Source organism: Chiloscyllium punctatum, chromosome 23, assembly GCF_047496795.1.
Source record: "Chiloscyllium punctatum isolate Juve2018m chromosome 23, sChiPun1.3, whole genome shotgun sequence".
In the NCBI taxonomy this organism is placed as follows: domain Eukaryota; kingdom Metazoa; phylum Chordata; class Chondrichthyes; order Orectolobiformes; family Hemiscylliidae; genus Chiloscyllium; species Chiloscyllium punctatum.
In genome coordinates, this window is record NC_092761.1 from 81,845,105 (window position 1) to 81,866,965 (window position 21,861).

General features: G+C 43.3%; 1 protein-coding gene across 7 annotated transcripts in view; it reads left to right on the forward strand.

The window, feature by feature from the left end:
• The window catches only part of LOC140494178 (palmitoyl-protein thioesterase ABHD10, mitochondrial-like), a 37,265-nt gene extending 15,971 nt beyond the window's left edge, over positions 1–21,294 (forward strand). For 3 of the 7 annotated variants that reach the window (XM_072593285.1, XM_072593286.1, XM_072593287.1), the window contains 4 exons: positions 2,578–2,754; positions 11,779–11,890; positions 18,441–18,578; positions 20,732–21,294. In XM_072593285.1, coding sequence (XP_072449386.1) covers positions 2,582–2,754; positions 11,779–11,890; positions 18,441–18,578; positions 20,732–21,079 — 771 coding nt within the window. In that variant the 5' untranslated portion in view covers positions 2,578–2,581 and the 3' untranslated portion in view covers positions 21,080–21,294. The other 4 variants (XM_072593284.1, XM_072593288.1, XM_072593290.1 and 1 more) reach the window with 4 other exon arrangements.
• The last annotated feature ends 567 nt before the right edge of the window (positions 21,295–21,861 follow it).

Below are 21,861 nucleotides of genomic sequence, written 5' to 3' on the forward strand. Positions count from 1 at the left end.
GCAAAAGCCCTTCATAAGGAATGAGGCTGGGAGCCTCGGGGGTGGAGAGATAAGGGGGGGGGGGGAAGGGGTTGGGGAGAAGGTAGGTGAGAGTGTAATAGTTCGATAGAGGTGGGTAAAGGTGATAGGTTGGAGAGGAGGGTGGAGTGGATAGGTGGGAAGGAAGATTGACAGGTGGGACAGATCATGAGAATGGTGCTGAGCTGGAAGGTTGGAACTGGGGGTAAGGTGGGGGAGGGGAAATGAGGAAACTGGTGAAGTCCACATGCTGAGGACATAGAAGTCCTGGGCTTCCTCCACCCCCACTCCCTCACCACCTGACACCTGGAGGAAAAACACCTCATCTTCCTCCTTGGGACCCTTCAATCCCATGGCATCAAACAAAATAATAAATTATTATTAATAATAAATAATAATAATAATAATTAAAATGTGCAACAAATTAACAGGAACATGAATAGGATGATAACCATCAAGAGAAGATGGTAATGAATACCAAAGATGTTATGTAACTAACTCGGAAGGAGCTGGGTGTGAAACCACGTGCAATAAATGTGTTCATTAAATTTGTAAAACTAGTGAATAAATGAACACACTAAAGAAATCAACAGTTTGATGCAAATGGGCGCAATTAAATAATTTAAATTCATTTTAAAAGGCACAACAGCAAATAAATGTCTCAATGCTTCCCCAGCAAAACACAATAAACAAAATTTAGCAGACGGGTGAACAAATCGCTGAATCGCGAAAAAAAAAATACGACATTGCCCACTAAGGAAGGGGAGAAGTAAAAGTTGTTGAGCGACAGAAGCAAAACGAAAGGAACGCGAAAATGAAAAGAGCGAGAATGCGATAGAAAGAAATCCAACCAAACATTCTTTATATTTTTGACCCAGTTGTGTGTCCGTAGTTGCTGTTTATCTGTATCAGGTTTAATGACAAGGCGTTACTTTGATTTTGCTTCTGGTCTGATCCCAGGTTAGTTCTTGTTCAGGAGCCAGTGGCTCATTGCGTCTGAGTCCGGAACTTCCGGAAGTTCCCGAGTGAGTGTAGTGTCCAGGGGGTTGGGGTGCACTGTCCAGTGGTTGGAGTGTGCACTGCCCAGAGGGTGGGGTCAGGGTGGTGTATTGTCCAGGGGGTGGAATGCACTGTCCCAGGGGTTGGAGTGTGCACTGTCTGGGGGGGTGGAGTGTGCACTGCCCAGAGGGTGGGGTTGGGCTTGGGGTGGTGTGTTGTCCAGGGGGTGGAGTGCACCAGACAGTTTGTTGAACTGCCCAGTTAACACAGAGTCCGGAGAAACACATTGTCAAACATTGCAGCTTGCACAGTCAAAGGCACAACCACTTAAAATCTGGGATCCGAGAATCCCCGAGCAGCGCTGTGGGTGTAATGACAGCCTGGGCGTTGATTGGGAAGATAATTAGGGGGTGAGCAAGGCATTGCTGATGTCATGTTAAATACTCACTAATGTTCAGGCCAGGATCAGAGAAAGGAAAAGAAGTTTATGTAGTTAGAGTCATGAATACATACAGCACAGAAACAGACCCTTCACCCTAACTCATCCATGCCGATCAGATAGCCTACATAAATCGAGTCCCATTTGGCCCGTATCCCTCTAAACCCTTCCTATTCATAGGATTGGATAATGTGTGCTTGGAGGATATGCCTGTGGAGGACTAGGACTGTGTGGGCTTATAGGGCCAAATGGCCTGCTTTTGTGCTGTGAATGTATAATGTTGCTGCTTCCGTTAGCCAAGCTATAATCATCATTGAGTCCCTACAGTGTGGAAATAGGCCATTCAGCCCATCAGATCATTGCCAATCTTATGACAAACATCTCTTTCCCCCCCCCCCCCCCCACCCCCCCGCCGTGCTTCCATAACCCTGCACTTGCCCAGGCTGATCCACCTAGCCAGTGTATCATTTGATTGTGGGAGGAAACTGGAGCACCTGGAGGAAACCCAAGCAGACACAGGGAGAATGTGCAAACTACACACATACAGTTGCCTGAGGGTGGAATTGAATCCAGGTCCCTCGTGCTGTGAGGTAGCAGTGCTAGCCACTGTGTTGCCTGGATACCTATTTGAATTTTGCATAAATACAGCGGCATGTCAGCTTGTGAGAGTGTGAAACTTCAAATAGTGTGTCGCTCTGCAAATTTGTGTATTGAAACATTTTTATGATTACTTTTGTGGTAACTAGAAATTTTTTTTAAACATGAAAAGACATCAACTACTTTGAACTTTGGTAAAGTCATCATCGTCCTGCTCTCTTATTACAGAGAGAGATGTTTAGTGTTGGTTTAACCTGAGGGTCACCATGCCTCAAGCAAGGGGAGAGGTTGAGAAGGGGAGACCTTCATAATTACTTAAGTTGGTGCAGGAATTTAACTCTCACTATATGTATTATTCTATAGCACAAACCAGATGTTGCACAAACTGACAACCAGATTTACTTTAAGCTATACTGGTAATAGGACAGAAAAGAAGAGCACAATTGACTGCAGAGTGTTTGCTTGTACTTTGGGTTTGTTTGTAGCACTTCTTTATATTGCAATAAACTTTCTTTATATTACAGAGAGATGACTTCCATTCAGTTTCTCACAAGGCTGTCTTTGCCTCGTTTGGCCTACCATAAAATTTCTGGGCGGAATCCCGGGGTTGTGTTCCTGTCAGGATTCAAGTCCGACATGAATGCAGTGAAGGCACTGGCCATGGAGGAGTTCTGTCGTTCAGCAGGGCACTCCTTTGTCAGGTACCATCTGAAAGTTTATAAATGATTTGGAGATGCCGGTGTTGGACTGGGGTGTACAAAGTTAAAAATCGCACAACACCAGGTTATAGTCCAACAGGTTTGCTTCCAACCTGGTGTTGTGTGACTTTTAACTTTAAAAGTTTATAAAGACAGTCACATTAAACAAAAAGCACACCTTGGAATGCGCTTCAGGCCAGGGCAGTGATAGCAAAAAAAGAGCAGCCATTGAAGTGGCAATCAGAATCAGAGGTCACAGTCTGAGGACACAGGGTAGGCCATTTCGGACCGAGATGAGGAGAATGTCTTCACCCAGAGAGTGGGGAGCCTGTGGAACTCTCCGCCACTGAACGTGGTTGAGTCCAAAACACGGACTATTTTCAAGAAGGAGTTGGATATAGCTCTTGGGGTTAAAGGGATCATGGGAGAAAGCAGGAAGAGGGTACTGAGTTGGATCATCAGCCTTGATCATATTGAAAGGTGGAGAAGGCTTCTATTTTTCTATGTTTTGTGTTCTACATAAATTTGCTGGGCTCTATGTTTTTATGCAATATATGAAAGTGCAAAAAACATATGGGATAGGAAAAGAACAGCTGTACACCAAGCCAGCCCACACTTAGGATGGTGAGAGCATCTGACTTTGGAGCAGGAATAGGTCATTCGGCTCTTTTGAACCTTCTGCACCATTCACTAAGATCCGGTTATGGCCTGAACTCCACGTTCCTGTCCGTCTGCTCCATAGATCTTAATTTCCTTGCCTACTGAAATTCTGACTAGTTCTGCCTTAAATAACTTGAAGAACATAGCCGCCTGGGGAAGAAAATTTCCATAGAATGTTGGCAATCACTCACTAATGAGTATAGTTATCCACTGAGGAAACTCTGTGTCACTGGTGATGGGTTCTGTGGGTCTTTGTGTTGCTGATGAGCCCAAACCTAGAGCCATGTCTCTCACCACACATTCCTGGGAGGTGAAATTGGTTCTTAGTCTTGAGATTATTGGTGTTCCTTTCTCTGGTTCCTTTTCCGTACTTCCTCTTGCTTAAAGAATTCTTAAAGAATTGTGTTCCTTTATACCGGAATTGTGTTCCTTTATACCAGAGCTTCCTCCACATTGGTTTGGTCTGATGGAGGGTCTCCCATTTATTGATATCTGTTGCATTTCTCAAAGGAAACCTTCATGGACCCTTTGGAAAGCTTCTTTAGTCCTCCTCTCATTTTAGTGCTTTCCTTGAGCTGGTTCCCAGTATCAGCACGAATTCCACAACCAGATTTTAGTGAATGGTGGAGAAGGTTCAAAAGAACCAGATGACTTACACCTGCTCTGAAGTCTGATGCTCTCACCATGCTTTGGCAGTCAGAGCTCAGCATCCTCAGCACAAAGCCGGCCCAGCCCAGTTGGTTTTGAATAATCACGGCCTCGATGCTGGTGATATCGGCTGCTTCAAGGACACCAATGTTGGAATTCCTGTCCTCCCAGCTGATGTGAGAATCCATCTAAAATAAGAAACCTCTCAAGGGCCTTGAGGTGGTGTCTATATGTGAACTAAGTTTCAAAGCCACGTTGAAGAGTCAGATGGGTGACTCTTTTAAAAAGGATCCTGGTATGAGCACAGTTTGGCAAAGACTCTCATCATTGCGTGTCCAAAGGCAGTGCTCAAAGATTAGATGTAGTGTTGGGTTTTGCATTAATGTCAGCTTTAGGTGAGAGGTAGCTTCCCAGCTAAAGGAAATATTCCACACTGGAAGATTTTAACATAGATCTTGATGGAGAGATGGACCAGAATTTTGATTTGATCGTCACGTGTATTTTACAGTAAGAATACACAAATACTGTGAAGAGCTTGCATTTGTTGTCTTGAAATGGTGTCATTTTGAATAACTTAAGAATAAGGATGAAAAGAATGAAAAGATATAGCTCATCCCCATCGATGATGCCTGCGCTGCGATTCATCCTCCATCACTTTGCTGCTGTCTACACTGCCCCTGGACCCAATCAACATTGAAGTCGCTGATTCTCAGGCGCCGTCTTTGCTGCTGAGGCCATGTTCCTCCATCTGGGGTGGCACAGTGGCTAGCACTGCTGCCTCACAGCACCAGGGACCCGGATTTGATTCCAGCCGCCCGAGATTCTGAACTTGTTGCTGGTATCCATTGTGCTCGATTTCATATTCTACTGGTGGGTGGCATGAAAGAAGGAATGAAATTTCATTTACAGAACACCACTCTCAGACTTTGGACACTTCAAAGTACGTTCGAGGCAAGAAAGTGTTTTGGAGGTATAACCATGGTAGTAAGGTAACCCAGGTTTCTTCAGCAGTACTTTGGCCTCTATCTGCATTGTAAGGATTCTATGCTGTTTTGTATGACTCAGTGGACCTTGAGCTGTGCGATGAGTTCACAAACTTTTTAAAATCATTTTTTCATTTCAATGATTCTTTTCAATTTTTCAGATAAAACTGATCACCCATTGGGCCCAACTTCCTTACCAATGTTGGATTCACCCACATAGCAGTGTGCAATTCAGTGTGACCCCAATATGGTTTGAGTGACTTCTCTCCATGCTGCACTTCTGTAACTGAGGTTGTGAGGTAGGAAAAGAGGTCATGGAGATTACCTGATGACAAAATAGGTTTTCAGATATTTAATAGGCATTCTATGCGTATGTGAGAAACCTGAGAATGACGAGAACGAGGGTAGGTCCGATCAAGGACAGTGGTGGGAGACTGTGTATTGAGTCGGAAGAGATAGGAGAGGTCTTGAACAAGTACTTCTCTTCAGTATTTACGAACGAGAGGGACTGTATTGTTGAAGAGGAGAGTGTGAAACGGACTGATAAGCTAGAAGAGATATCTGTTAGGAAGGAAGATGTGTTGGACATTTTGAACAACTTGAGGATAGACAAGTCCCCCGGGCCTGACGGGATATATCCTAGGATTATGTGGGAAGCAAGAGAGGAAATTGCAGTACCGTTGGCAATGATCTTCTCGTCTTCACTGGCAACGGGGGTGGTACCAGGGGACTGGAGAGTAGCGAATGTTGTGCCCCTGTTCAAAAAAGGGAATAGGGATAACCCCGGGAATTACAGGCCAGTTAGTCTTACTTCTGTGGTAGGCAAAGTAATGGAAAGGGTACTGAGGGATAGGATTTACGAGTATCTGGAACGGCACTGCTTGATTAGGGACAGCCAGCACGGATTTGTGAAGGGTAGGTCTTGCCTTACAAGTCTTATTGAATTCTTCGAGGAGGTGACCAAGCATGTGGATGAGGGTAGAGCAGTGGATGTAGTGTACATGGATTTTAGTAAGGCATTTGATAAGGTTCCCCATGGTAGGCTTATGCGGAAAGTCAGGAGGCATGGGATAGAGGGAAATTTGGCCAATTGGATAGAAAACTGGCTAACCGGTCGAAGTCAGAGAGTGGTAGTAGATGGTAAATATTCAGCATGGAGTCCAGTTACAAGTGGAGTTCCGCAGGGATCAGTTCTGGGTCCTCTGCTGTTTGTAATTTTTATTAATGACTTAGATGAGGGAGTCGAAGGGTGGGTCAGTAAATTTGCAGATGATACAAAGATAGGTGGAGTTGTGGACAGTGAGGAGGGCTGTTGTCGGCTGCAGAGGGACTTAGATATGATGCAGAGCTGGGCTGAGGAGTGGCAGATGGAGTTCAACCCTGCCAAGTGTGAAGTTGTCCATTTTGGAAGAACAAATAAGAATGCGGAATACAGGGTTAATGGTAGGGTTCTTGGTCAGGTGGAGGAACAGAGGGATCTTGGGGTCTATGTACATAGATCTTTGAAGGTTGCCACTCAGGTGGATAGAGTTTGTAAGAAGGCCTATGGAGTATTATCGTTCATTAGCAGAGGGATTGAATTCAAGAGTCGTGAGGTGATGTTGCAGCTGTACAGGACTTTGGTTAGGCCACATTTGGAGTACTGTGTGCAGTTCTGGTCGCCTCACTTTAGGAAAGATGTGGAAGCTTTGGAGAGGGTGCAGAGAAGATTTACCAGGATGTTGCCTGGAATGGAGAGTAGGTCATACGAGGATAGGTTGAGAGTTCTCGGCCTTTTCTCGTTGGAACGGCGAAGGATGAGGGGTGACTTGATAGAGGTTTATAAGATGATCAGAGGAATAGATAGAGTAGACAGTCAGAAACTTTTTCCCCGGGTACAACAGAGTGTTACAAGGGGACATAAATTTAAGGTGAAGGGTGGAAGGTATAGGGGAGATGTCAGGGGTGGGTTCTTCACCCAGAGAGTGGTGGGGGCATGGAATGCGCTGCCCGTGGGAGTGGTAGAGTCAGATTCATTGGCGACCTTTAAGCGGCATTTGGATAGGTACATGGATGGGTGCTTAATCTAGGATAGAAGTTCGGCACAACATTGTGGGCCGAAGGGCCTGTTCTGTGCTGTATTGTTCTATGTTCTATGTTCTATGTTCTAATAGTTAGAAACATAAAGAAGGAAGGAAGTAAATGGCTTGATATGGTCGAGGACAATAAAATCATTGGTGTATTTGATTGTACTGAGCTGATGCATTGACATTTAGAAGTTTTCACAGCCAACTAACTGAGCTAATTAAAATAACCAATTCTGTAAGTAAACAAGGAGAGGAACCAACAGTTCACATCCTGTTGACTTGCTCTGTAGAATGCTTCAAATTTTAATTTATATTCTTATTTATAACAGTTGCTGGCAATCGATTCAGCATCTTTATTTTCATTGCTTACAATGTTTGGTCACAGATAATAAATCTATTATCAGTTGCTAAGGACTTACAGGACACACACTTGCTCTATAAACAATCCTGATTAATGTGTGAACTTTTAAAATGAAATTTACCCTCAATTGATATAATATCAGGTATTTCTTAACATCTGAACATTTCTTCGTTCCTTTTTGTTAGGCACTTTCTGAAATGGTTCACTTTACAAAGTGTGGAAACCTTCCCACCAAAACGTCCAATGTCTTTGAGACTCGGAAACTGTTGCTGGTATCCATTGTGCTTGATTTCCTATTCTACTGGTGGTTGCTTGAAAGAATGAATGAAATTGCATTTATATAACACTACTCACAGGCTTCAGACAGTTCAAAGTGCTTCAGAGGCAAGAAAGTGTTTTGGAGGTATAACCACTATAGGAATGTATTTTCTAAACTCAGTACCATTCAGACAGGAGATGTATCGATAATCACCACTTATTAGTTCCTCTTCACATCAAACACCATCCTGTCATGGAAATGTCTAACTATTTCTTTACTGTCACTGGGTGAAAATCCTGGAACTCACTCCCCTAACAACACTGTGGGTGTTCCTACATCTTATGATTAGATTACTTACAATGTGGAAATAGGTCCTTCGGCCCAACAAGTCTACGTCGACCCTCTGAAGAGCAACCCACCCAGACCCATTCCCCTACATTTACCCCTTCACCTAACACTGCAGGCAATTTAGCATGGCCAATTCACCTAACCTGCACATTTTTTGGACAGTGGGAGGGAACTGGAGCACCCAGAGAAGAAAGTGCAAACTCCACGCAGACAGTTGCCTGAGGCAGGAATTGAACCCATGTCCCCAGCGCTGTGAGGCAGCAGTGCTAACCACTGTGCCACCGTGCCGCCCATGGACTGCAGCGGTTCATAGACTCCCTACAGCATGGAAGCAAGCCATTCAGCCCATCGAGTCCACACCAACCTTTCAAAGAGCATCCCACCCAGATCCACCCCATTCCTGAAACCCTGCAGTTCCCATGGCTAACCCACCTAGCCTGCACATCACTGGATACTACGTGTAGTTTAGCATGGCCAGTCCACCTACTAGATGTCCTCCTGCACATCTTTGGACTGTGGGAGGAAACCAGAGCACCCAGAGGAATCCCACACAGATATGGGGCGAATGTGCAAACTCCACACAGTCGCCTGAGGGTGGGATCAAACCCAGATCATTGGTGCTGTGAGGCAGTAGTGCTAACCTCTGAGCCACTGTGCTGGGTTCTGGATCTGAACAATTAATACTAGCCTTGCCATTGATCACACCTGGTGTAAATGTGTGCATTACAAGATTCTGCAAAGAACAATGAAATAATCTGCTTGCAGTTGTGTTGGTGGAGAAAGAAATGTTGGTGAAGAATGTCAGGAGAGCTCCCAGATCTTCTCTGAGGAACACCATTAGATCACTTCCATCCACCTAAGTTAGAGTATATGATTAGTTTAATGTTTCGTCTGAAGACAATACTTCCAACAGTATAGTCTTGAATGTCAACTGAACTTCAAGTGTTATATCACTGCATTAGGGCTCAAACTTATAACCTTCTGACCTAGAAATGAGAGTGCTGTCAATGAGGATGGGTGTGTTATGTGGCTAGGAAGCCTGGTTAAGGCAATAACATTTCATTTTTAGATATCATTAAGCATCTGGTAGCCAGAATATCATTAACACTAGGAGAAAGTGAGGACTGCAGATACTAGAGATCAGAGTCGAGAGTGTAGTGCTGGAAAAGCACAGCAGGTCAGGCATTATCCGAGGAGCAGGAGAATCGACGTTTCAGGCAGGGGCCATTCTTGATGAAGGGCTCTTACCCAAAACTTTCGGCTGCTCCCTGACCTGCTGTGCTTTTCCAGCACCACATTCTCAACTATCATTAACACTGGTCAAGGGTTATTAAATTATAACACACCCTGTGTCTGGATCTATGGGATTATTACAGTACCAAACACTTCAATGGAAGAATGCATTTTTGAATTGTATTTGTAGTGTTCAACGCCTGCCAAAGAAATCTGAGCCTTCACTTGTGTGCGAGAGTGCGCAACCTCATTAAAATTCAAACCTGTGCTGGCATTGGATGGAGAGGCTGACTTTTGCACTGCTTCCCTGAGAAATCTTCACGGTTCATCTTTCAAATTTGTTCTGAAAGACCTTGAAGAGAATGACCTTCCTCTCTTAAAGGAAAAAAAATCTGTGTACATTTTTTAAAATCTCTCCATAATTTCTAACCACCTTGTATGTGAAAGATAGAGGCCCAACGGTCCCATCTCACCTGCTGCACCTTGGCACGGTCAGCCCTCTATTATGGGAACATCTGGCTCGGTAATGTGCATTTTGCACAGAGAGCAAACTTGCTAATTACAGGAAGAAATATACACCATTGGTTATGTGCTTGTGGCAGGAATTTCACCCTTTTGTACATGAGCTCGAGCCAAAGTTGATATTATTAACAAATGTAATGTATGCATGCTTTCAAAAGAAAACTTCAATTTTTTTTAAAAATGGCATCTGCAAAATCTTATTAAAACCAGACTCATCTGTTTGTTTCCTTTTGTGAACTGCAAGCTTTGTTATAGTTTCCAGGGAAACAAGTAACTGCTTAATAGTAATGCATAACCCTTTCCTCATTGAGTACTTCAGAGTCAAATTGAATGGCAAAACTTGGCAGAATTAACAGTTTGAGAGCCCTCACGATCTAAGGAAATCAATACTGTGCAAAAGTGCCAGAATGTCAGTGTCGTCAGACACGGATTTGTACTCAGCTATTCCCTGTATGGCACGTTTCCAAATTTAACAGAACAGTGGGAGCCAGTATTGATTAGACTCCTTCCCTAGCAAAGAGATGTAGGGTCCGATGGTAAGTCATGGCCAATTTCGGAGAATATTGCAGTTCCTTTTTATTTTTGGCTGCCTTGATGCTCACATAACTTCTCAGGCAGCACTGAATCCATTACAGACAGCAATCTCTGATGGTCTGAAGAATAAACACAGCCTGGGTGTAACAGTTAACCCTGATTACAACGATTCTCACTATATGTCTTACTTCTTCGCAAACCTGACAAATTTAAGGAGAATTTCTGAACCCAGAAAGAACTTTTGATACCCTTAGTTCCTTTTTGGATAAATGATTGTCAATTATACATGTTTAAAATAACAATGTTTTCATATGTGGTAATGATACTGATTTCTGTACTATTTTGTTAGGTTTGTGCTATATAGTATAAAAGTGTTCATAATGAGCAAGTGTACATACTGTCTGGAACTCAAGCTAGTTGAACACTTCACTGTCTACAAATCCTGGGAATGAAAGCACTAGTTGCTTACAATAATTTCAAGGATGTAATTTAGAAAACAAATAGATGAAAGAGTTCTGTGTCTCTAAAGTAGAAGAGTCTCTGAACAGCCACTTTGGATTTAAGTAAAATGAATGGATTTAATTTTTATTACAATTTCAGAACTCTGAAGTACCCTATAGAAACCCAGTGCTGACTGGGTGGCACAATAGCTCAGTGGTTAGCTCTGCTGCCTCAGAGCATGTGGGACTCAGGTTCAGTTCCTCCCTTGGTCAGTTGTCTGTCTGGAGTTCTCCCTGTGTCTATGTGGGTTTCCATTGGCTGTCTGAGTTTCCTTCTGCAGTCCAAAGGTGTGCAGGATAGGTGGATTAACCATGTGAAATGCAAGTTTATGGGGTGGGTCTTGGTGCTATGCTCTCTTGGATGGATGATGCAAACTCAATGGGTTGAATGGCCTGCTTCCACACTATAGGGATTCAATGATTCAAAGAACACAGTGATGTAACTGAATATTTAATACAAGAGATTCTTATGTCCTTTGATCTCCTGAGCTGATTAAGGGGAGAGAAATTCTTTTATCCATCTCTCTAAGATTAAAAGCAACTTGACAGTGGTCTTGCCAAGAAGCCAGAGAAACAGGCTTTTGGTCTGTCCAGCAATGTCCCCTGAGAAAGATCAAAGACATTGCTCAGTACTGCAGTGGAACTCCAAGATTGTGCTGCCATTGAACTGTTTGGCCACCTACAGCATGCAGACTTAATCTACTTCCATATCTGATAAAATGGGTTCACTAATCACTGCAGTGTAGCAACTTGCATGGTTTACTGATGCAAGTTTAATCCTTGTCAGTTAAAATGTAGCATTTCCATGATACAGATTATGTTTGTGTCAAATTTTACCTAAAATATGAATTTAGTTTGTTTTTTTTAAATCAGGCTGTCTTTTATCTGAGCTAGTCTGTGCTGCTATCTGCAGGTTTGATTACACCGGCTGTGGCAGTTCCGAAGGTGATTCTGAGGACTGCAAATTGGGAGATTGGAAGAATGATGTGCTGACAGTCTTGGACACTCTCACCACAGGACCACAGGTCAGCACTTATACCCATGTGTTTATTTCCATATCGTTATCATTCATTTAACAAGTTGGGCCCGACTTCATTTCCCTACATTCAATTGTGAAACAGCTACCTTTTATTTCCTTATCCCCACCTTTAGTCTTTCCGTCCTCTTCTCCTCTGATGACAATCATTCATAGTGGGCTATAGCAGAGTACTGCTGGCTCTCCTGTACCCTTACAAAGATGAATACTGAGTGTCAGAACCCAGCGGTAGTGTTAAGGTTCTTATCCTTGTGCTCCAGGACCTCACTACCTCCCTTCCTCTAACCTCCTCTGAAGCTCGGAGATCTTTGTGTTTCCCAGATTCTCGTGGTCCCCGGATTTCTTTCACTAAGTTGGTGGCCTTCCCTTCAACCATTTAAGACCGAAATTCTACACTTCCCTTCCTAAGCCTGCCACCTCTTTACCATTTTAGTCTACTTTTAAGGGACTCCTTAAGGCCTGCTTCTTTGACCAAGCTATTGATCTTAATAGGTTTCCTCGGTTTAATGTTTAAATGATTGTCTGATTATGTTCCTCTGAAGCAACTTGAGATGTCATGTTATGTTAAAGGCGCTATATAAATGCGTCTGCTTTTGGTGCCGTAGGCGGCTCCACAGGTGACTCATCTGAAGACAGATCTTTTAAATTTTTAAAAATTTGTTCTCCGCTGCGGCCTAAAATGGAAAAAGGGCTGTTTTAAACCAAAAACTGACAAAATAAGGGTGTACTTTAAAAAGAATTTGTGAGTTATCTTGAAAGTTTTAAAATCCACTCATGGGGCACGAGTGTTGGCAAGACCCAGCGTTTATTGTCCATCCCTGGTTATCTTCTTGAACCATGCAGTCTGTTTGGTATTGGTTCCCAGAATTTTGACCCAGTGACAATGGAAGGTACCGCAATTATCTTCCCAAGTCAGGATGGTGAGTGGCTTGGAAGGGAACTTGCTGTACTGTATTGCTGCCCTTGTCCTTCTAGGTGGAAGTGGTTGCAAGTTTAGAAGGTGCTGTCTAAGGAGCCTTATTTAATTTCTGTTGCTTGACAAGTGGTTTTGGATGGGAGGGAACATGGCACAGCACAAAGTAAGGACTACAGCTCAGGGTGGCATTGATGAATAGGTCACTAGGTTACCAACGCACGCTGTGTCAGCTCTTGGGAGACAGATGATGCCAATAGTTCCCCATAGAAGGCCATTAATCTCGAGAAGAGACTACATGATTTATATTCACAAGGGAATCTCTGCACCCTTCTGTAGCTGTAGCTTCTAAACTTAAATAAAAATGACATTCTCTTTCAGTTGCACTCAGGCTTATTTTACCTCTCCCTCCTAATCAGCAAAAACAAGGTGGGCAGTTAATTAGCATAAAGTCAGAGAGTCATAGAGATGTACAGCACAGAAACAGGCCTTTTGGTCTAACTAGTCCATGCTGACCAGATATCCTAAATTAATCTAGTCTCATTTGCTCGCATTTAGCCCACATCCTTCTAAACCCTCCCTATTCATATACCGATTCAGATGCCTTTTAAATGCTGTAATTGTACCAGACTCCATCATTTCCTCTGGCAACTCATTCCATACACACACCACCCTTGTCATGAAAAAGTTGCCCCTCTCACCTTAAGCCTGTGCCCTCTGATTTTGGACTCCCCTACCCTGCAGTAAAGTAGTTCTGCCATAGACTGGAGGTCAAACCTCAAACCTCCTTCAGGATGTGGAGGAGCCAGTGTTGAACAGGGATGGATAAAGTTAAAAATCACACAATACCAGGTTATAGTCCAATAGGTTTATTTGGAATCTCTAGCTATCGGAGCACTGCTCCTTTATCAGGTAGCTGTGGAGAAGGATCATAAGACACAGAATTGACAGATAAATTCCTTGTCTTTTGATCTTGCTCCACAGCTACCTGATGAAGGAGCAGTGCTACGATAGCTAGTGCTTCTGAATATACCTGTTGGACTATAACCTGGTGTTGTGTGATTTTTAACTTTGTACTCTTCAGAGTTGCAGGCTGAGGGAGCATTTTCTAATTCAAAACATCTCTTTGTTGTTCACTAATTAAAACATTTATTTAAACACTTGTTTCTATTGTTTGCACCACCCCCTGCCCCTTTAGACTTGCAAACGTAAATGTGGATTAATAAAAGGTAAAGAAATTATATGTATTCCTTGTCTTACTTAGTAATCCCAGAATTCTAAAGCTGGGAGGGCAAAGGGATGGTCTACTCTTGGTGTGTAACAGAGTCATGGTACAAGAAAGACTTCCCGTCAAACACCCCTCATTGTGAAAAGCTATCTTGGGAACTCCCCCATCCACCCATTTGATTTGATTTGATTTGATTTATTGTCACGTGTACCTAAGCACAGTGAAAAGCTTTGTTTATGAGCAGTACAGGCAGATCATAGTAAGCAAGGACAACAGATCATATGGTGAAAAAGAGCCTTGGATAGAGTAAGGCATATAGGTTACATGGCAAAAGCCGTGTACTAAGCAAGATCAACATTAACAAGATCAGCATTATATGAAGTTAGAGAGTCCATTCATCAATCTGATAGTGACAGGGAAGACGCTGTTCTTGAACCTGCTGGTGTGAGTGTTCAAGCTTCTGTATCTTCTGCCTGATGGGGGAGGTTGTAGGATGGGTTGGGTCTTTGATGATGTTGTGTGCCTTTCTGCGGCAACAATACATGTAAATGGATGGACGTTAGCTTCTGTGATGGTCTGGGCTGTGCACCCCACCTTCAGTAGCTTCTTATGGTTGTGGGCAGAGTAGTTACCGTACCAGGCGCCTGGACAGTATGCTTTCTGCAGTGCATCTATAGAAGTTGGTGAAATGGTTGGGTTGGAAAGGGGTGTGGGGGAGAGTTCACCAGGTCAGAATTCCTGTTGTTTAAGATGTCCAAACTTCACATGTTACTAGTGGGCTGATTTGGCCGCAAAAGTGTTGGAATCTACTTAATAGCTTCTTCCTAAAATTTCTCTTAAGAGGAGTTCAGAATCATGAAGTTTCGGTGAGGAGGAAGTATTTCACTGACAAAGTTTTGTAACCAAGGGAAATAGATTTAAGGTAACTCTCTCAAAAGAACCAGGGATGGTATTAGGAAACATTTTTACTCAGTGAGTTACTAGAATGTGCAGTTGAAAAAAAGGTGGAAGCTGATTCATTCATAACTTCTGAAAGACTACTGGAAGTATGTGAAGGTAATAAATTTGCAGCAGGAGGAAGGAAAGATAGGGAGTGGGACCAACTGGGTAACTCTTCAAAGAGGTGACACAAGGGCGATGGGCTGAATGGCTGACTCCTGTGATACCTCATTGGGAAATGTGTGTACACTTACAGAATCTAATGTTCTTAAAGGGATATTTCCGTCCCTGTAAATTATTAACCAGAACCGGGTAAGTGAAGGCTTCAACGCAAAACAGTGTTCTTATAATCCTCACGGTGAAAAATTCTCATGCTCTTAAAGCAGGCAGCCACTCTGCTGAAATGTCATTGTGCTACTTGGATATGACAGGCTGGACGCAAAAACAGCAATGAACCAGCCAATGTACTAACCAGCTGGAAGCAGCTATTGTTGCTTTTTGGAAGGAATATACTCCAGGGAGAGGCTGCCTACCTAAGAATTTGCCAGGAGAAATGAAACACTTCACATTAGCTCTCCAGTAGTTTTCGTACAATGGAAGCATTGCCCAGTCGGCTGCGTTTTTTTTGCTTTTTCCTTGGGTTGTGCCACTGGCAAGGCCACCATTTATTGCCTGTCCTGAATTGCCCTTAAAGATGGTGGTGGGTGAGCCACCCTTCTTGACTGAGTGACTTGCTAGGCCATTTCAGAGAGCGAGTCAGAGTCAACCACATCAGTGTCGATCTCTTCGTATGTAAGTCAGATCAGGTACAGTTGGCAGATTCCTCCCCTAAAAGACACGAGTGAACCAAATCTTATGTCAATCCAGTAGTCTCATGATCATTAATAATTTGATTAATACTTGGATTTAAGTTCCACCAGCTGCCATGAGGGGGATTTGAAACAGTGTCTGTAGAGTGTTTACTCCAGAGCTGTAAATTACTAGCCCAGTGATAATGCCACTACCCTCCAAATGCATAGCAAAAGCTTCTTGGTTATAATGGGTTCAACTTAAGTTCGCTCTGAACTACACATCTAATCTCAATGCACTGGACAAAAGTGAGGAAAAATCATCAGGGCTGTTACACCTATTCCACAATTTGTCCCACAAAGTACATTAGTCTGGCTTTCAGGTCAGGCTTGATCACACGGCCTCTTCGAGGTTTCAAAACTGGACAGCACGGAACTATATATACATCTCGGGTGTACAGTGGTAACTTGAGAGAGTTGCTGTAGGGTAGCCAGCATGTGTGGAATTGCATTGAAGAAGAAGAGGATGGTGTTTTGAGGAGAGGTTTGGGGTGTTTGATGGTGGTTGATGAATGTAGGATTAAAACTATTTTAACAATTGTCTTCATTTTATTGTTGGAGTGTCTAATCTAAGAATTGCCTTGCCACAGGGCAAGATTATAATGCATCTGTGATTTCTGGTTTGCATATCAATGATCAGGAAATCAATATTTAATTCCTGGAATTGCCAGGACAACGCTGGAAGATTGGTATTCCTGATAAAGATAACAATAGTGAGCTTATATGTGTACAGTATATAGCTTGTGTAGAATGGTTAGTATGTGTAGAGTGGGCAGTACTGCATTGGTTGCATTATTTTACCCTTTACGTCTTCCTCCAAAATAAGCATATTCTAGAAAATGTAGAGATTATTCTTCAAGGAGTAAAACTTCTAATAAACTTTTCCTCATTTAGCACTCCTAATATGATCTGGTGCTATATGAAAGTATGCTAAAGGACAATCGCTTCCTTTTTACAAAACATATCTTTATGATGCATTAAATGTAATTTTCAGGTTAAAACTTATTGGTTGCCTTGAATCTAAGTGCCCTAAATCTCCACTTACCAGCTCTTACTAACACTTTACTATCTCTTACTGACACTAACTTTTACTAATTCTTACTAATTTACCAACTCTTACCAGCACTTACTAACTCTTATGTTAACTACCTTTTAACTGACACAATTCTTAATAATTTATCAACTGTTGCTAACTTATTAACATGTATTGACTGTTACTTATTAACTGTTGCAGCTTCCCTCTGAACATAACTAGGATGAGGCCATTCAGCCCCTGTGCCTGCTCCACCATTTAACATGATTCTGACTGATCTCATCCTAGCCTCAACTCCACAACTTTGGATCCACTCCTGAACAGCAGTTCTGAACACTTCCATCTCTCTCTGGCTTCTTCTCTCCCACTTGGTTTCTTCCACACCCCAAGTCATCTCGATATAGGGCAATGCTGCGTGATCAGACAGTGAAGGGTTGGGCAGGGATTAAATCAAAATAGAGTTAGAGGGGGAAATAATACACTCCATTCCCCACGGTGCCCACCTCTCCCTGAACAATTCCAGGGTGTTGGTGGACAATGCGTTGTCCTTCTCCAGAGACACCCGGGCTCTAACGTAACCGCAGAAGAGGGGCAGGCAGTCGGCCCTAACGACCCCCTCCATGGCCCACTGCCTGGACCTGTTTATGGCCAGTTTGGCCAGGACCAGAAGCAGACCCACGAGGAGGTCCTCTGAGAGATTCCCGTTTCTATTTTTTTCTTCTTTGCCTTCTACACTATCGCCTAACAGGGGTAGTGCTGTTTATTTTTGCAAACCCCCCACACTACCGCCTAACTGCTGTAGTGCTTATTTTTTTCCCCAGCACCCATGGTGTGTGTGCAGGTGTGAGACACAGTGAGAGACACAAGGTGCACGAATCTTTATTCAATTTCCACCACCAGGAAGATAGGAAAACACCCAAGTGGCCAGTGACAAGCACTGCCCTTCACATCAAAGGGCAATGCTGTGTGATCAAAACAGTGAAGGGGAGGACAGGGATTAAATCAAAATAGAGTTGGAGGGGGAAATAATGCACTCCACTCCCTGCAGCGCCCACCTCTCCCTGAACAACTCCAGGGTGTTGGTGGAGACCGCGTGCTCCATCTCCAAGGACACCCGGGCCCTAATGTAACCGTGGGAGAGGGGCAGGCAGTCGGCCCTAACGACCCCCTCCACGGCCCGCTGCCTGGACCTGTTTATGGCCAGTTTGGTCAGGACCAGAAGCAGACCCACGAGGAGGTCCCCTGAGAGATTCCCGTTTCTATTTTTTTTTCTTTGCCTCCCACACTATCACCTAACAGGGGTAGTGCTGTTTCTGTCTGTCAGCCAGGGCTCCCTGATTGGCCCAGGTTAACAGCCGCAGTCAGGGAGTACATACACAACGTGATCCACCCGGCCAATCTCGTTCCAATCACTACTTCATGCTAAATTGAAAATGTGATAATAGAACAAATGAGACCTGTACTGGTTTGTGCACTGGTTCTTTAACATCTCCACGTTTTGGGGATATTATCATTTATTTGAATGTTGATTTCATGTCTTAGCTAAATATCTCTCCTCCTCTATCCTCATTATTTTAGGTTCTTGTTGGCTCCAGCATGGGTGGTTGGCTTATGTTATTGGCTGCCCTTGCAAAGCCAGAGAGAGTAGCCGGATTGGTTGGTATAGCAACAGCTGCTGATCATTTTGTAACTGTTTTGAACCAGCTCCCCTCCGAGGTAAGAGATTGTAAGTGCACTAATGTTTAAATAGTTGAATGAGTGAAAAAAACAGGCGAGAGAGTACGGCATATCTGAAAAAACAAGTCTGAAAATGCTGAAATTAGTAAAAATCTGTAAAGAGACAAGATAGATGAATCTTTAGAATTTGTGACAAAGGCCGTGTGCCCTTTTTGTTTTTGCAGGATTATATTTGCTGCAAATTCTGCTTTTATTGTGAATAATTATTTTCCTAGCTAAGTGAGGATTGTCAGTATATTTCCCCCCATCCATTCCCTTGACACCCTTTCCAAACTAGGAGAAAGTGAAGACTGCAGATGCTGGAGATTAAGAGTCAAGAGTGTGTTGCTGGCAGAGCACAGCAGATCAGGCAGCATCCGAGGAGCAGGGCTTTTGCCCGAAACATCGATTCTCGTCCTCGAATACTGACCTGACCTGCTGTGCTTTTCCAGCACCACACTCTCGACCTTCTCCGAACATACTATTTCAATGTTTTGCTCATATTTTGCACTCTTGTATTTTTTTTTATGGCAGCCTGCTTATTCACCAGGACTCAGCTATTTCAAAACATTCCAGCTTCCACCTCTGTATGACAGGGCTCACTCAGAGGTTTTTCAGAGTTCTGAAGAAGACGTTAACTCTGCTTTCTCTCTCCACAGATGCTCCTGGACCTGCTGAGTCTTTGCAGCATTCTGTGCATTAGAATTCTTTACCTGATTTGCTTTCGAGCTGACCAGAGGGGAAAGGCACACCCCCCCAAGTGTAAAACATTACCGTGGTGACATTTCAAAGTATTTAATTGGCCGCCAAGTGCTTGAAGGTGATCTGAGGTTTCCAAAAAGGTGCTACATAAATGCACGTTCTTCCTTTCTGAGACAGCTTTGAGCCAACAGCCTGCCATGGCTCCAAGAGCTGATCCCAAGCTGGGTAGAACTTCAATGAGATACTTTGCACCTTATTTGTGGAATTTCCTCTCTGTGCAAACTTGACGAGGGCTTAAGGCAACTGGAGCGGTGGCAAAACATGGCTCGCTTCATGCCCTCTTGAGCTTTTTAAGATTTTCCATTATTTTTAACTACAGCCTTATAAGTTTATTGGAACAATAGTTTTTGGTGCAGACAAGATGGACTAAACGGGTGCCTTCTGTACCATAACAATTCTGTGAAGATGTAGAAGGATTGAGGTGGACAAAGGTAAAAATCACACAATGCCAGGTTATAGTCCAACAGGTTTATTTGGAATCAATAGCTTTCAAAGTGTTGTTTCTTCATCAGGTGGTTGTGGAACAGAATCATAAGACACAGACTTTATAGCAACAGGATTGCACAGTGATGAAGAACTGATAAAGAAGCAGTGCTTTGAAAGCTGGTGATTCCAAACAAACCTGTTGGATTATAACCTGGTGTGCTGTGATTTTTAATTCTGTGAAGTGTAGAGATGCCATCGCAGTTTTCAGGGAGTTGACACCAGCTGACGTCAGCTCCCAGGTGCTCTTTTAAATATTGCCAAGTCAGCATGTTCAGAGATGTTATTACACCCCTCTGGAGCAGGTGGGACTTGAACCCAGACCTCCTGGCTCAGAGGTAGGGACACCTAGGTGCTTCTTACTCCAAGCACTGTCCTGCCCAATTCAACTGAAGGAAAAGATACGCGCAAAGGATGTTAATTGGACAACGTGCCAAGCCCTGTTTGTAATGCTAATATTTGAGAAAATTACAGGGCTGCTTAGTTTCAATAAAGGTACTCCCTCCGAAGTCTCACCTTTTCTTATAAGTGGCATTGATATATTTATGCAGTGTTGATGGATTCCTTCCACGTCTGGTTGGGCAGCATCCGAGGAGCAGGACAGTCGAAAATTCAGGCATAAACCCTTCATCAGGAATTTCAATTGCGCCCAGTGCCCTACCAAGTCCTTGCAACTTTTACAGAACAATGAACTGTGGATGCTCAAAATCTGAAAAAAAACATAAATTGCTGGAGAAGCTCAGTAACATCTGAGCTTACTGTATTGACCCTGCTTCCAAAGAGCCTCTGCTGAGTTTTCTGCAGCAATTTCTGTTATCAAGTTTGTTAGAAATGGATGAGATTTCTGTCACTCCTATTGCATGTGCCTAATCTGTGTCCTTTCCCTCCCTCTTTTCTTTCATTGTCAGGCCAGAGCAGATATTGAGAGGACAGGCAAATATAATATGCCATCCAAGTACAGTGCCAGTGGCTTCTACACCATGAGATATAACTTTATAAAGGAGTCAGAGGAGCACTGTCTGCTACAAAGCAGCATCAACATCTTATGCCCAGTGCGGCTCTTGCATGGCATGAAGGATGACGTGGTCCCCTGGCATGTTTCCGTCAAAGTGGCAGAACAATTTGTCAGCAATGATGTGGACATCATCCTCCGAAAAAGTGCAGAGCACCGGTTTTCAGAGGATGAGGATATCAAGCTTCTGACTACTGTCGTTAGTGAGCTACTGCAAAAGTTAACCGAGAAAGATCTAAAATGAAAGAAACATAGTTGTGTTGGAATTCATTATCAGTTTAATGTTAACCAAAAAGATTAAACAGGGGCTTCACCTCTGTTTTTGTTTTGTGCTGTCGTAAATCAAGGGCGAATGTTAGAGAACTGCAGCTGATTGAATTAGAATATTCTTTATATTTGAGGAAATGTGATCAGACATAATCTCCACAGCGAATAAAAGCTTTGTATAACTGCCAAAGACTTTACAATGTTTTGCTCCTCAATTATTTCACCGGTGGAAAGGCAACTTCAAACAGGATGTGGAATATATTTTTTATATATGTGTGGCTCTTAAAGTTCACTGTTTATGTACACAATACTCTGGGTGCTGAGAAATCTGAGTACTTTAAAGTGTCATAGTTAATATTTTGAGTCAGCTGTGACTTCAAACTTCTTCAGAAGGGTCATACTGGACTTGAAATGCTAACTCTCTTTAGATGCTGCTGAATCTGCTGAGTCTGTCAAACAGTCCCTGCATTAGAATTTCTTACCTGATTTGTTTTAGAACTGACTTAAAGTCTGTTTCCTCCTGGTGCTCCGGTGTCCTCCCACAGTCCAAACATGTGCAGGTTAGGTGAATTGGCCAAGCTAAATTGCCCATAGTGTTCAGGGATGTGTAGGTTAGGTGCATTAGTTAGGGGTAAATGTCGAGTAATAGGGTAGGGGGAATGGGTCTGGGTGGGTTACTCTTTGGGGGAATCGGTGTGGACTTGTTGGGACAAAGGACCTGTTTCCATACTGTAGGCATTCTAAGGGGAAAGACACTCG